Genomic DNA, 15,610 nt, shown 5'->3' with positions numbered 1-15,610 from the left:
CCCCTCCCATCCTGTCAGAGTTGGTATGGTCTAGTCTAGTCTCAGTTGGTGGGGAGGTGGGGTGTGTTATAAGAGGGTGATCACAATAACTGGCTACAGTGTGAGACCAAGTGCAGGCAATTTAAAATAATCACTTGAAGTAAGAGTTTGTTATCTTGTGGTTCATTTTCATTTTGGAGCATGGTGCTCGTACTCCATCTGCTTTCTGCTGTGGATGCAGTTTGACTCGTATGTGTGTACAGCACCACTTATAGTGGGGTGATTTGATTTGTCATGTTTGCCTTGTGCCAATAGTCCTTTCTCCTGGACTGTAGTGCCTTCACTCACTCTCATCTAACATTTATGACCAGCACTCTATCCGTACTAGCACATTCAACTCATCCATCACCTCACTTCTCAGCCTCTGTTCAGGTTTAACTTGGATTGCCTCGACATCAAAAGGTAATAATCCATCATCTAAATGGGAGAGGATGGCTCTGAAGCGAAATTTCACTCTATGTAGCTGGTGCAGTGAAGAGTCAAACATCTAGGAAACAAGAGGTTTGGAGACTGGAGCTTGTGTCACTTCAAGCATGTGTGTGGTGTTGGCACCCATCAGGACACTTTGTCTTTATCCCATTGGTGCTGCTGCGATAGACCTATCTGAACCAACAGACTTTTTTAGTCACTTTAGTCAATAAGGTGAAGCAGAGTAAGTATGATCACATCTATTGTTGCAGCGCTGTGGGAAACAAACAAACAGATTTTATGATAAATGATGAATTGTTAGAACTGCATGTTGTCAATAACACCCAAACTAAGTCTGTTCAGTATCCTTTGTTAAGGTTTAATAAGTCCCTCCAATCAGAACAGACTTCATTCAGTAAACATGTATCACAAATATTGGCAGGCAAGAACTCAGAGGCAGTTGAAACATGATAACAATATACATTTAAATAGTCCATGATATACACAAACCATTCATTCATACAGCCACACGTGCATACTGAACACACACATGCAAACTTGCAAAGGCTTTTCAGAAAGACAGGCTGTCTGGAAGAAGAAGACACAGAAGAAGTCAGAGTTACTGTTTGATGGCGCTGTTAAAGCAGGTCTTCCTGAAAAACCTCATTTTTAGAACTATTTGTTTTGGCTAATGGAAATGATTGATATATTTGGGGAAGAATCTACCTGAACATCAACCTACATTAGAATCAGCAGATGGAAAAAGATAAAAAGATGAATAATTTTACACATACCAAGCAATATTACACAATGAAATGGTTCTGCCTAACTTGAGATGTAAGTTCACAGTTTGCAAATAAATTCATGCTGCGGGTATAAGCGTGTTGAGTCTCTCTTTCCTGCAGGCAGTTGGTCTGTATGTATGGAGCGGGTCAGTAATGTGGAACAAGCTTATGGAAACATTTAAATCATACCATCTACCCTTTTTACATTATCTCCTGACATTTAAAAAAAAAAAACATTTTAAGAATTCACTCATACCATAGTATATATACACTACATACTATAGCTGTCTGCCTCTACGTGGGAGGCTCCTAAAATCCTCACATGAACAGCAAACATTATAAATGGGCTGATATGTAAATGTAACGCTGAAAAATAAACCTAATATTGATTTTCACTGCAGAGCTGGAAAAACAACCTGCATTCATCCTGTAATTTCTGCAAATAACCATGGTGCAGTGTTGCACTGCAATCAGCATTGGCTGAGTTGGCTTTCCACTTAATTTCAATCTCTGGCGAGGGATCCAATAAAGGGGATTAAAGTTGGAACGCCTGATCTAACATAGTTTTTAGCACCTGTTGAAGGGGCTCGGAAGAAGCCCAGGTTTTGGAAAGTGTGAAATTGTACAGTGTGAAGACATATAGATCCAAAAAACACCCCAGAGAACAACTTAAATACTCCATATATAATTTACATTTTACATTTACAGCATCAATCGTACGACCCAACAAACTTTTCAACACAAAATGATGCATAAACATTTTGTTCGCGGCTGTGTCTTTCATAGTTCACCTTTGCAATAACACTTTCAGCCTGAGTGTTGAATGAATTTCCATCACTACACAACGTTCACAGTGAAAAGCAACAGCCCCAGTGTACTGTTTTAAATCTATATGTGCTATGGTCATTGGTCCATGAGAAAAGAGTGGTACTGCCACACATTTACAGACACACATACACACACACACGCAAGCACACACACACACACACACACACACACACACACACACACACACACACACACACACACACACACAAACAGACTTTCTGTGCTGTAAACTCACATACACTCTCATACTCTCAAAGCTGTTCTATGACAAGGGAATTTGTTCGTGTCCTCTGGCTACCACAGATGAGTCTCCCGGATCTCAGAGATGATGTTACTGGCTTTTTTGAGAGCCTGAGAAAGGAATAAGAGGAGATAGTAGTTATATCCTTGGCCTTAAATTAAAGATAAAAGAAAAAAGAGAAAGCACTTGCTTTTCTTGTTGCTCAGAACCTACTCAGAGAACAAAAGCATCAGCCAATTTTACCTCAAGCATTTGAGCAACCTCGGTCCGCTGCTGTGCCGTGTCCTGTGACTCAATGAGCAGCTCCTGCAGCAGTGGCTGTTTATAAAGCTGACCAACCAGCTCACTCTGCAGATGCTCTTTCACAAAGTTCACCAGGAAGTGCATCACAGTCTTGGGCACACTGCGGACAGACAGCCCCGAGTTAGAAAATCAGCATCAATAACAACAACTGAGCTCAAGAGTAGAAATAGTAGGGGAAATGGGGAGAGAAAGTGCCCCAAGGAGCTCTGGATATGTTCCAGTCGAACCTGTCTTGGATGCTTTTGCGGACAATGAGGAAGTAGCACTTGATGAGACGCTGGATGACCTCACAGTCCCTCTGCTCTCTCGCACTCAGCTTGCGGGATGCGGGCACTGCCTGGCAGAGAGACCCAAAGTAAAATGTTGACAGTGTGCAATGAATTCACTACTAAGTGTTTTGTCCTACTGCTAATCCCACCACTCACTGTGTCAAGGAGGTTAATGGCCTGGCCTTTGCTGGGGCTGCCAAAGCCTGCAGGCGGGACTTTTTCTTCCGCAACCTTCTCGTTCTTCCAGCGCTTCCCTCCATCAAGGGCCTCTGCCTGACAGCAAGAAATCCGTAGAAGTCAGAGGGTCAAAGCAATTTTGGCTGAGCCTGGAATTCCACTACAAGCTATGAGATGGATTGTATGTGAAACATAATGGTTAAGGCTTTACAGAACACTACTTCAGCTGTTTACTCTAGAACAATAAATGATAAATGTGAGTACCTGCTGTAAGGGACAAATAACTACCTGCTGACTGTTGACAGATGCTGAGACCTGCGCAGCGTCTGTGAAGTCTGGATGCTTTGTGTTGATGTAGGCGAGCTCTATTGCTATTAAACTGTGTACCTAAAGAAAAAAAAGTGGGAAAAAAGGTCTCAGAGAGTTAATATGACTTGGCTGTTGGTTATTATAATTAGCATGAAAGATCATTTTCGGCAAGCAGTGGATTACCATTTCATTAGTAATTGGTAAGCGCTTCCTCAGTAATCCAGTCACTACTTCCACAATGGAGTCATGCAGTTTGGGAAATCGCAGAAGCTCCTTGCAAAGAAGAAGACATACATTCTTAACATGGTGCTATCATAATTATTGCAGCACTATTTTAGGAATTCAGTGATGTGTAAAGTGCATCACCGCCTCTTGGCTAACCTGTGTGCTGAAGGAGGAACAGTGCTGGATGATCCTCTGCAGCTCTTCATGAACGAGCTCTACACAGCGAAGGCTGGGCTCCTCCAGCCGCTTAATTTGCCGCTTCACCAGCAACTCAAAGGACACCTCGGGCACAAAAAGCGCTGGCCGTGGACCCTGCAGGGCAAATCACTCACACACACACACACACACACACACACACACACACACACACACACACACACACACACACACACACACACACACCAGCTCTACTATTCACCTGCTATTCCTATAAACAAGAGAACTTGACCAGAATTTGGATTAAATAAATTACATAAATAGAAGTCAAGAGATGTTTACCGTAGCATTGCGGATGGCAGTGAGGATATCGAGCTCAGTCAGTCCCCCGAGGGGGTCGATGGATTGCAAAGTGCGTCCAAAGGTCTCATGGAATATGTAACAGATCCGAGCACCCCCACAGCTGCAGGAGAGATGGGTTCAGCTGTCACATCAACGTTGTTTCTCAGTGCTGTGTGTCAGCAATGTTAATTGTTCCAAAATTAAATGCAGTCAACCAAAAAAGGTCAATATTTGCTCCCTACATATTTACATGAATTAATCGCCTTGTGGTAAAAGAGTTGTGGAGATGAAGGTGCCAAAAGAAGATGCTGATACCACTTTAATTTATGATTACATTATCCCAAGGACATTACCCCCATGACATACATTGTGAACCGTCTTAAGTAAAATGCTGAGTTGTGCAGCAAAAGTATTGAATTAGATGACAGCCTGAGAAAATTAGAGACAACTCATCACGCTGTGAAACAAAGGCTACTGACGTCATAAAAGCAGCTACTATTCAATAAAGTTCCTGCTACTGTAGAGAGGTCAGACTTACAGCTCTGAGGTTTGGATGTATCTGGCTGTTCCTTCAATGGTGTTGCAGTAATCACTGGCGAACTTGGTGACAATCTGCAGCAAGGTGGCGCTGTGGTCCTCTACTGGCTGCCCATAGCTATTGAGCCTTGCCTGGTACTGGGCACTCAACACGGTCACTCGGGTTTTGAGATCTGGCAGGCAATCCCGGATGTGGTGCATGAGAAGTCTGCTGAGAGTTTTGGCCAGATAGTGTGAGCCGGCACGGGAGGCGAGCGAGGGGTAGTGGCGCTGCAGGAAGGCCTGCTCATCCTTCATTGAGTCCTCCAGGCTCTTCTGGGTATTGATGTCATGCTGGCTCCTAGGAGGAACACCAATTAGGGAGAGAGCGAGTGTAGTTAGATGTTGTTGATAACAAGGGAACTAAAAGGATAGCACCTTACTTTGCGATAAAAGCCAAAAAACATTACATAGGTAAAATCAAAGAAAGCCAGGCTTTGACCACCAAACATAAAAAGTAGATTTACTATTGCTTCGAACCTGTTAACCACCCCAATAATCCCTAGCCTGACTGGGATGACTCGACCCAAAAGGACCTCCAGAGCATCTGTCCCTGCATCCATCAGGTCCAGCTTACTGACCACCAGCAGTGTTCGACGACCTGGCAGACAAACAAACACAGCATGAGATCATTTATTTTTTAAGGACAGCAGACAAACCCCCCTAGTTTAATATTTTTTACTTTGACAAAGCCAGTGTGAAATCTTACAGTGGAACATAAGAGAACAGAAATGGGAAACAAGACTCGGATGGGACAGGATTTCAGGCCAGCTGGGGAAAATTTGGGCCCAGATACAGATATCCGACTATTCATCCAGTGTGCACAACAGGCATAACTAGGCCATACTGCCAACCTCCCAGATAATTACCACAGGCAGAGATTCTCATTACTGATCAATCCATTCTTCAGAATGGATCGTGGTAGCAACATTAATTTTCTAAGCAACTGTTAACTGCCAGGATGCTGTTGACAGTAAGACTGACAAGTCCAATAGCCTGAAATGACTTGAGTATAATGTGTTCTTCCTGCACATTTAATAATTCAAAATAAACTTCTACTTGAAGCATGTTATTTAATAAACACCATTCGAGAGGAGAGAAAATTAAAATGAAATCTAATGCGAAGAAGAGCCTATGTACAAAATGTCCTACCATCTGGATCAACCTCACGTGCCAATTTCAGTGCATCAGAGGTGGCCAAGTCAGAATTGGCAGGGGACACTGAGAGGATGAGGGAGTTTGGATTGGAGATGAAGGACAAGATCATCTCTTGCACTTGAGCCTCAATGTCCTCTGGCTGGTCCCCAACAGGAACCTGAGACGACAACAATAAGTAGCCAATGTTATAGTCAGCACAGCACAGATGCAGGGCATCTGTGAATCTGTGATGATTTCAGATATGCAATGCAATCAGCATTAATCATGATCTAGTGTCGCTATGTTTGCAAACATTAAACAAAATCAACATCCTTGTCAAGTGGCTGAGTTTACCTTAGTAATTCCAGGTAAATCAACCAGAGTCAGATTAAGGACTTTGGGTGAGAAAATCTTCAAATACATGGGCTCTGGACTGATTCCCTGGAGGGCGTGAAACGAGGAAAGAAATTCATGAATGCAGTGTAATGCTAAATTTGAGGCATCACTAATTTTACATCAACGCTTTCTTCTCACCTTGTTGTCGCCTGAACTGCGTTCAGTCTCTGCTTCAATTTCCCGACGGATTTCCTGAAAATCTGTGAAGATCTGTCAAAAAAGGTGAGAAAATGATGCATCAACTAAACACTGAACATAATAGAGGACAAAGGCAGCAAACACATCATTTGAATATCTTAGAAAAATGTACCTGATTCTTGCAGTGCAGGAATGTACCCCATTCTTCAGCTTTGACACCTGAACAAACGAGTGAGTGTAAGTAATTTCACAGTGTTGCGTCCAAAATGTAGAGTACCAATAAAATTAGGGTTTGGGGAGAAAAAATGTAAACTGAAAAGATTGCAAATGAACTTATATTATGCTGGACAGATGAAGATCAGAACAAACGAAATGTTTTAGAGTTCACAAAAGAAATGACAAGGCTAAACAAAGATGAGTCCATGCAGACCAAATATACAGAGACCTGGGTAGCTGTTTTGGGCATTTTGTTTTACCCCATTTCCTGAAAAAGTAGTGAAGAAGAGGAGGAAGAAAGACTGCATGTTAGCAAAGACAGACCAAGGCTCTACAAGGAGCAGCTAGCAGTTCAAACAGTGAGTGAAAGTGCCATGCCTAAGTGCTAATCACACATTAACTACTGCAAGCAGACTCCATGCCTAGACAGAAATAACAAACCTGCTGCCCTATTTTAACCTGCTGATATTCTGCAGATTAGAACTTCTAAAATTTGACTGTGTACTTAAAAGGATATTTAAGGCAACTTCACTCTGACAGATATAACAAGACACATCAATGTTTGGGTACCATTCTCAATCTTCAGTCTCTCCTGCAGAGGGGCAACATTAACGAGCTGCAACACCAGGGGTCGTCTTGTGACTATTCCCGATCCCCGAGGCAAGAAATCCCGTCCAACCAGGCTCTCCAACACAGAGCTCTTTCCACTGCTCTGTTGTAGCACATAACGAGACCAATTCAGCAATGGACAATATATCCTCAATTTCTGATCAAATCAAAAACTCAAACTCAAATAGACCATAGAGTTTTAGTAAAAGCAGTGAAGTTCAGCAAAGAGTTACACATAATGGCTAAGTTTATAATGAAGCTTTTCATTGTGTGTGTGTGTGTTTGTTTTTTTTCTTGTCTGACCTGAGATCCAACCACGACTATCTGAGGCAGCTGTATAATCTCTGCGCCCACTGTGAGAAAGACCTCCTGCAGCCGGTTGATGGTGGGGATCAGAGTTTCCATCCTTCCAATAAACTGGGGACACTTACTGAATTGACAAAACATTACAAACATGAATGGACAAAGAGAAAGTAGAGCAAAGTAAATCAGATGATGTCGAATCACAATGAAACTATAATAACTCTAAAGAAGTAAGGCTGGCTACAGACAATGTTATTCCCAAAAGCCCAGTGACAGTGAAGTTGGCTACAATCTACTCTAACGTCAACATAACATTGAGTTGAATAATTGCAATTCCAATTGACAAATATGAAAAATAAATAAGTTAAAGTTATTCCCCTAAGAAGACAGTATTGCTTCGCCGAAGGGAGAGTGGTCCTGATGAGAGGGGTGTAACGCCTAAGCATCAGTTAGACCACCACTATGACTAATCCTCGTACGCTAAATTATGGATTTCAACTTGAAGATTGGCTCTCAGTTACAAGTCACGGCACTGACCTACCGTCAAAGTTACATGGCAACAAATGATGTAGCAGCACAGGCCGAAAGGCTTAGTATTATCAGATAATGTTAGCTGGATGAAGCTAATCGGTAAAGGCAGGAAGTGAGAGACGTGCTAGCTTTATGGTAGCGCTAGCTTAGCAGCTAGTGCAACCGAATCTCCTCTCTGACCTTACCGATGTTCAGCACAAAATATCCCTCCTCATCCAATGTGTCTGTCTTTCATACTTTGAAGAAAACCAGGCGAGCGTCAAAAACATCGCATTTTACCGAATTGAAATCCAAAACTAGCAGCAAGAGATAACCGTGAATTTACCACATAGGCGGTACCCACATTACTCTCCATCAATTTGATTGGTCGTAAAATATGAATCACGAGTGTTCCTGTCACCTGATTGGTCGACATGTAAACGAGGCATCGTTTGGTCCCGCCTTGTGAAGTCCCCCTTGAAACCAACACCCCTTCATTTTTCCTAACCACTTCTACTTTTTATGCTCTGAACTAAAAGAAATCCCTTCCCAGTCAACACTTCTTTTAAAAGCTTCTGAACATCCTTTAAAATACCATCATACAACACAAGAAGAAACACAAAGTCTTTTTTCTGTGTTTTAATGTCTGTATATATATAAACATATTTACAAATCATACAATGACCATCAGTTATTTATGGGATAAAACACATATTACCTTCACATGGATGATTTACAGAAAACACCCAGTCATCATCGAACACAGACATTACTAATAAATACCCTCCAGTAGAAGTTAGTGTCCCCTGGGAGTTTTAGCAGCCAGAGATCATGTGAAACAAACAGCATAAATGGATTCCTTTGTATACAAATATTATGTGATCAGGTCTTGTGTCATGACAGCAAAATCAATGACGAGGACAAATTCAAAGTGGCAAAGTTTTCTTATCCAAGTCCTTTGGTCTTATCCAAGTCCTATGGTCGTGGATAAGAAAGAACCCTATTGCTGAGACAGTCAGTGTTATCCGTGTTCACTCAGCCACTGATTAGGCACATACTGTATTTTCCATGCCTCACACTCTAAACACTGAATGCATCTAGAACACTGAGCACCCCTTGAAAGACAATCACAAAAAGCAACTTCCAGCTTGGTGTTCTTAGTCCATGTATGAGGTGTCCATGCCCTCGCCGTCTGGGTGAAGGAGTCTTCCTGCTAAGCGCTCAATGTCGTCCAGGCTAAGTTGTCGAAGTGAACGTTCATAGTCCTTGAAGAAAAACAAAATAATAATAATATTGAGAAACAGCAGGTTGAAAAAAATATTCCACTGAACTCATTTTAAGCATATTATATTTGGGGGCATACTGCTCTATGATAAATGAAGCACAGAGGACAGGAAAGATGACCCTCTTGAATGTCTTAAATTTTTAGTTTGTTTAGTCTGGAGTAATGCAGACCTGAAGCCAAATCAGGTAATTTCATACAATGGCGGCTACAAATGACAACAAAAGATAAGTATTTCAAGAATTTGAGGTAATGTTAACCGCACAGAGCTCCGTCACATTAACCCAACATGTCAAGTCTTGTGATACATCCTAAACTAGGAGCTGGATCCATCTACCTGTGCTTCCTTCCAAAATGAGAGGGTCTCCTCTCACAGAGAGCAAACTGTTGGTGCATTAATGAGAGGCTCTAAGCAACTTGGTGGGAAGCAGTAAGAGCTGGGGATTCATTTCAATACATCATGGACAACTGTCAATGGAAGATATCCATATAACTTCACAGGGTCCATAAAAGGAATTGCACATTGTACAATTTTATGTTGGCTGGCTGCTTTCCTTATTTATACCTTGCAGTGGGTTATGGAAATTGTGTTCTTCTTCTGGTCTAGTCCAGTGATACATCACTCCCTCAACTGAAATATCTGGTAAAAATGACATTTGAACATGCTGAATCCCATTGTTATGGCTTGATGAGGCTTGCCTAACACTTTTAAACAAATGACCACCACACATCAGATTGTGGGACACAGGCTTAAAAGGGTAAACTTTCCGTTTCCTCTGAATTTGGACATATAGGACTGCACTTCTTGTCCATGTTTGGATGAGACATAAAATGAAACTGTCCTTGTTAGTCTATTGTGATCTATTATGACTGAAAATGAGGACTTGAGAGGATCCAGTCTTGAAATTGACGTGCCGCACTTATAAAAGCAAGAGGAAAAAGACTAGATGTAAACTGAAAAAGACTGTCAAATATTAATATTCTCAAATTTCCAATAAATATCAAATTATTATCTTGCCTTCACATCCACACATTCATTAACCATTCATAAATGGATCTAAGCCCTTTAAAGCTGCATTTGATGCATTAGTCATTAATAATTTTAGTCTCCAGCCTCCACTAGTTGTAGCTGTTCAGCAAGTGTACATATCCACAACTCAAAATGGGCAAGCACAAATTTAGCTTTGATCATATTAAATGATGCAGCAAAGATGCTGCATTTAAATACCTTAATAAGCTGTTCATGGACTTTTGCTGCATCTGCTGGACTAAAGTGTCTAGCAAGTATGGTGGAAACACTCTGCCACACTCCTCCATGTGTGCCGCTGCTGCTGCTGGCAGCTGTTCCTGAAGCTCCAGTCCTCTCCCCCAGTGGACGGATTACCAGATTCAATTTAGCCTCTGGCCCAATGGAGTAATCACTCAGTCTGTGTTCGTCTGAGGAAAGCAATGTTAAACATTTTAACATTTGATTCATGTAGAAAATATATTGATGGATCAAGCAATTACAGTTATGTACAGAGGTTATGAAACATTTGACAGTTGGCAAATCTACCTGCAAGTGCTTTCCCTTTATAGAGCAACCGCTGTTGGTTTGCTGGTATGTTGAGACGTTCAGACACAAGTTCCTTCACTGTGGAGACTTTTTCATCTTCAGTCACCTGGAAGATCAAAAAAATGATGATGTAGTCACTGTCTGTGATCAAAATGCACCAAGCAGTCTCACTTTCCATTTAGCTGAAGAGTATTCAAACTGCAGAGGAGTGTAGCTAATCTGAAATTCTTATTTTGCATTACCTTTGCATAAAACCAACGATTAATGAGAAATTCTCTCTCTCTCTCTCTTTCTCACCTTGGTAAATTCTTCCAGTAAAAAATAAATAAATAAATAAATAAATAACAGCTGGTTCACTTACCATGTAACCAGCATGTTAGAGTGTGGGCAGGCACTTTTTTACTTTCAGAGCAGCACTTGGAGGAACATGGCATTATCTTAATCACTGACCCAGTTTAAAATAAGCTTTAAGAGTAACTTGTCTTCCACTGAAGACAAATTTAGTCCAGTTTGACGAATACTTCACACAAACAGACACACACACACACACATCAAATACTCATACTATCTGATAATATTACAAACTATTGGTCTCTACACTCACATGCTATATGATAAAGTTCGCTCAGCTCCTTTACTGTCAGTGTTTCTACGCATATGTGACCCCAGTTTGTGCCCCTTACAGTAACGTTATCACATCAAAACATGAGAGGCACAAACTGGGGCTAGGACTAGTCTACAGTGTGCAAATAACATCACTGTTGAGAGTGGGACAAATAACACTAGAAACGTGTAAGATAATTAGTTATACTGCTGTGCCGGCCTTACCAAAACCTTTTTTCACAATACGCTGCTTTACAGACGCATTAGGCAAGCGTTTTCTCTCTCCAACAAGTACTACCAAATAAGGACTTACAGAAATCTCACTCAGCCTGTGTGTGTGAAAGTGGTAACCCATGTTAGAGGAGAGAGAGGACCACAAAACGTCTAAATCGTTGCAGGTATCGTGCCCAACAGGCGAGCCACAGTAACATCAATTCATACCTAGACGACGATGCGTCTGTTCAAAACCTCAATTTAAGAGACAATGTGTGAAACATAACAACCTAATTTAACAGGCTTTATATTCAATAATGATAATAATTTAGGCCCGAGCAGTATATGAGGGGTTAGTTAATTCAAGGTAGCTCAGCATGTGACAGGACCACCGCTAACTAGCTAGGCTCCTTGTAAAGGCTAATGTTGCGAATTAAGCTAGCGAGCTAACATTTAGCAGTTAGCTAGCTCTGTGGTGCTTAACTCACCTGTACACTGCACTCTTTTCCTTGAAGTGGTTTCACGGTAAGGATCATTTTCGACGAAGGCCCAAAAAAAACACAACCACTCAGCAATACGTTTAAGATTTAACGACAAACGCTGCCCAAGTAACGTTACTTAACTAGCTCAAGATAGCTACAGCAGTTCTTCTCTTGTCAACGGCCCATCTTCTTCTCCGGCAGCTGCGGACAGCCTGCTGCGGCTCTCAGGGAGAACTACTCCCACCTACTGTTCGGGTGTGGTACGGCCATTAAGGACTACCCTCCGTGGAGGATAATTCCACCCAAATAAACAAAGAGATGGTGAATAATCCATTAATTAGACAATAATTAAATATAAATAGGAAAGAGGAAGATGAATCTAGAAGCGATAAGGGCAGACATTTAAAAACATACAATCATTGTAGTTATCAGTAATATTATCATTGTTGTGATTACAAATTCTAAGTTGCATTTTGATTTCTATTTCGTGCTACACAGTTTATAGGCTGACTTATTTCCCTTTAACTATTTACATTCACAATTGGATAATCAGCCAATGTGACTATAGCTTGTTATCAAAATTAAAATCACTTATTATGGCCACTAACTATAGTCACAACTAGTATAAAAAAACTATAATGAGAAAACACTGTCATTGTTCCTGAACACAGTTTAGACGTTATTTTGTAATAACGTGTTTTTATTAACATATATATCATCATGTAAGTGTCGGCCATTGAGAAAACAAATGTTACAATATAGGCTACAGCTGTTAACCAGCATAGGCCACTTTACTGTCTGATCAATGCACATAGCCAGACTTTCATCTCTTTCTCATGTTCTAGACACACGGGAGCAAAATGATTAATGTTCATCGCTCAGTTTGCCAGAGACCCACCTATTTCCCCAGGGCTCGGAAATACTCTACAGACCCTCTGACCCAGTTGGGATCCAGTCCATGCATTTCCTCATTACACCCTCCCGGATGGTCTCCACTGTCTCGGTCATGTGATTGCCTGCTGTCTACGCCCAGCCCCGGTCAGCCCCGAGCGAGAGAGGCGCATCTTCGACAGGGGAGGGAGGTGAGATCTGCACCTGTCGAATGGGCTGTCTGCTTCTTAACAAGAGCAGACCTATTCAGGACAAGTGAGGAAGACTTCCACAACGCCCCACAGCCTAGAGGTGGTAAGTGATGTCTGTGTGTGATGTGAAGTACAGTACGGCTTGATATTTAGCAGGACTAGTACACAGTTTGTAAATACAGATGCATGATATAACACGCTGTTGTCAGATTTTACCAATTCATTCATGTATCACAAAAGCTATTTACCAGTGCATGCAGCTACGGGTGCGCCTGCGACTCAAAATGAAAACATCTATATTTCATTTCTGTTTGGACTTGTGTTTGGGATTCAATACTGAGTTTGTACTGACCTTTTTTAATCAGAGTTTTATCTCTTGTAATACCATAGTACTTCTACTTTCTTGTCCTTTATTTTCTCGTAAATGTGCCAAGTGTCCTTGAATTCTTTTTTTCATTAAGATGTGGGAGATAAAGACCAAGAGACAAATACACTGACTGCACTGTTACTATAATGCATTTGCACATGTACAATAACCTTGTAAATCAAATCAACCACTGTAAGGACTGCAAGCTCATAGTGCAAAGGAAGAATGTAGTCTTCTTTTTTATTGCATGGGAAACTGTGTCATTGGATTAGACTATCTATCTATCTATCTATCTATCTATCTATCTATCTATCTATCTATCTATCTATCTATCACATTTTTTATTATTATTATTATTATAAACAGTGAGCTAATGGACACATGAATTTCCCCTAGGGGATACATAAAGTATCTATCTATCTATCTATCTATCTATCTATCTATCTATCTATCTATCTTTATTAATATTAATATAAGTAATCACAGGAATTAATTAGAGAAGAACTGTCAATCCTTGAGTCAGCTGAGCAGCAAAATCAGAGAGAAATCTTGTTGTTGTAGTTGGACCCACTCTCTCTATGTACAGTATTGTATGCCATGTGAATGTGTGTGTGTAGAAAGAGATATAATTTGCTGTCTTGACAACTGGTATTTGCAGATAATGGGTACACTTCGGGACCTCCAATTTGCCCTCCAATTAAAGATTGAGGAGCTCCGCCAGAGGGACACACTAATAGATGAGTTAGAGCTGGAGTTGGATACAAAGGATGAACTCATTCGGAGACTACAGGAAGAACTGGATCGCTACAGGGCCACAGTCTCCCTCCCAGGACCCTCTGCAGTCAGTGCAGGTACAGAACATGCTGCTTTTATATGTCATGTTTTAGAGTTTAGAGCACAAGCCCTAAACCTGAGCTACATTTTTGACTTATTGCATGTGTGTATTTTCTCTGTCCTGTAGCTTGTTCAGCTCAGTTTGAGGACAAGCAGAGAGCCAAAAGGAGGACAGTCATTTCTGAGCCCTTCAGTCTGGACCCGGTGACTCTTGCCATGGTTTCACAAAGAAGCTGTGACAAAAGCCACGAGTAAGAGCACACAGTGTTCTCTCAGCTCCCACCTGCTCTAACTGAAAAAATCAGTCTCTCAAGTGTTCAAGCCTCCCCCAATTGCTTTCTGCATGACTCAGAATCAATAAATATTTCCAAATCATTTTCAGTCACTGCAGCCTATGACACAGAATTAAAGGCCCTTAAATGCCTTTAAATGTTACATCAGTATCCTGCTTTCATGCCCTCAGGTCTCAGAGGTTGATTCAGGCAGCGTTTTTGAAAAATGAATTGTTGAAGAACCACGACGAAGGAGAAATCAGAGCCATCATAGCCTGCATGTATCCCACCACCATCAATCAAGGCTGCTATGTCATCCAGGAGGGGACCAGCGGGGCTCAGGCTTATGTTTTAGAAGGTAAATCATTTTCTTCTTACAACTGCTAACATTAATCATACTTGAGAGGGTATTTATTAAGACTTCCTTGAGATGACAGGTGCTTAAGGACGGTCAGATGAAATGATAGATTTTATCATATTTTGGCCTATCAGTTTTACTGCTGGCTCACAATTTGATTAGATTATCTGACACTACTTTCAAGCACAATGATGTGACAATTGCATGGTTGAGCGAGGAAAAAGAGGAGGCACTTTGGGGAATAACAAGTGACCTACATTGATGTTTTGTGTTGAAATGTCAACTTAAGCCTGAAGAGATAGGAGAAAAAAAGGTTCTGCTTTTCTTTGGTTGCAGAGTTCATCGGTGCTCGATTGTCCTCTGGAATCTTGGTAGCATTTGTAATGTGACAACTAACAGAGGGCGGCTGCCCCCTATTTGGATGATGTGGATGGTTCTTGACAGTCCCTCTTTATTTTCTGACACGAAAAAACATGCACCTAACACTTCTATGTATTGTACGTGCTATATTTCTTCACTGACTGTGTGTTCATTAACAGAGGGGAGGCTGGAGGTGACAAAAGATGGACAGAAGCTGCTTACAATCGAGCCACAG

General features: G+C 41.3%; 3 protein-coding genes across 4 annotated transcripts; 1 reads left to right on the top strand and 2 right to left on the bottom strand.

Moving 5' to 3' along the window:
* Positions 1-812: 812 nt before the first annotated feature.
* LOC111227186 (dynamin-1-like protein) lies at positions 813-8,319 on the bottom strand. Of its 2 annotated transcripts, XM_022752616.1 has the most exons (18): positions 8,174-8,319; positions 7,458-7,584; positions 7,116-7,257; positions 6,775-6,813; positions 6,502-6,548; positions 6,330-6,401; positions 6,150-6,236; positions 5,811-5,973; positions 5,139-5,259; positions 4,621-4,959; positions 4,083-4,203; positions 3,741-3,896; positions 3,543-3,632; positions 3,339-3,437; positions 3,030-3,146; positions 2,832-2,941; positions 2,545-2,704; positions 813-2,411 (listed from the first exon to the last, which is right to left on the bottom strand). In XM_022752616.1, exons 2-18 carry the CDS (start codon positions 7,557-7,559, stop codon positions 2,355-2,357), a joined length of 2,022 nt encoding a protein of 673 aa, XP_022608337.1. In that variant the 5' UTR covers positions 7,560-7,584; positions 8,174-8,319; the 3' UTR covers positions 813-2,354. The 2 variants fall into 2 exon arrangements, with proteins under 2 accessions (XP_022608337.1, XP_022608344.1); XM_022752623.1 differs by lacking the exon at positions 6,775-6,813.
* Positions 8,320-8,605: 286 nt separating this feature from the next.
* On the bottom strand, positions 8,606-12,300 carry LOC111230038 (ubiquitin-like protein 4A). The gene is made up of 4 exons (XM_022756579.1): positions 12,109-12,300; positions 10,805-10,910; positions 10,478-10,686; positions 8,606-9,232 (listed from the first exon to the last, which is right to left on the bottom strand). The coding sequence occupies exons 1-4, from the start codon at positions 12,154-12,156 to the stop codon at positions 9,125-9,127; spliced, it is 471 nt and encodes a 156-aa protein (XP_022612300.1). The 5' UTR covers positions 12,157-12,300; the 3' UTR covers positions 8,606-9,124.
* A 2,268-nt stretch (positions 12,301-14,568) lies between these two features.
* On the top strand, positions 14,569-15,610 carry LOC111227179 (cGMP-dependent protein kinase 1-like; the record flags this gene model as incomplete). Its single annotated transcript, XM_022752604.1, has 3 exons — positions 14,569-14,636; positions 14,849-15,015; positions 15,555-15,610. Coding segments are annotated over exons 1-3 (258 nt in total), but the record flags the coding sequence as incomplete, so codon positions are not given.

The sequence above is a fragment of the Seriola dumerili genome, unplaced genomic scaffold (genome assembly GCF_002260705.1).
Source record: "Seriola dumerili isolate Sdu_G_001 unplaced genomic scaffold, Sdu_1.0 BDQW01000017.1, whole genome shotgun sequence".
Classification (NCBI taxonomy): domain Eukaryota; kingdom Metazoa; phylum Chordata; class Actinopteri; order Carangiformes; family Carangidae; genus Seriola; species Seriola dumerili.
The sequence above is the reverse complement of the archived record's forward strand: the minus strand, read 5'-3'. Positions and strand labels throughout refer to the sequence as shown.

What these genes read in the sequence shown, in the direction of transcription:
- LOC111227186 (XM_022752616.1), bottom strand. Translation starts at nt 7,559, where the DNA reads ATGGAAACTCTGATCCCCACCATCAACCGGCTGCAGGAGGTCTTTCTC. An exon ending in ACGTGAGGTTGATCCAGATG is followed by an intron (nt 5,260 to 5,810) that starts GTAGGACATTTT and finishes TTTGTCTGCCAG; the next exon opens with GTCGTCGAACACTGCTGGTG. An exon ending in CATCTGTCAACAGTCAGCAG is followed by an intron (nt 3,147 to 3,338) that starts GTAGTTATTTGT and finishes TCTTGCTGTCAG; the next exon opens with GCAGAGGCCCTTGATGGAGG.
- LOC111230038 (XM_022756579.1), bottom strand. Translation starts at nt 12,156, where the DNA reads ATGATCCTTACCGTGAAACCACTTCAAGGAAAAGAGTGCAGTGTACAG. An exon ending in TAAAGGGAAAGCACTTGCAG is followed by an intron (nt 10,687 to 10,804) that starts GTAGATTTGCCA and finishes TGCTTTCCTCAG; the next exon opens with ACGAACACAGACTGAGTGAT. An exon ending in TCCATGAACAGCTTATTAAG is followed by an intron (nt 9,233 to 10,477) that starts GTATTTAAATGC and finishes TTTTTCTTCAAG; the next exon opens with GACTATGAACGTTCACTTCG.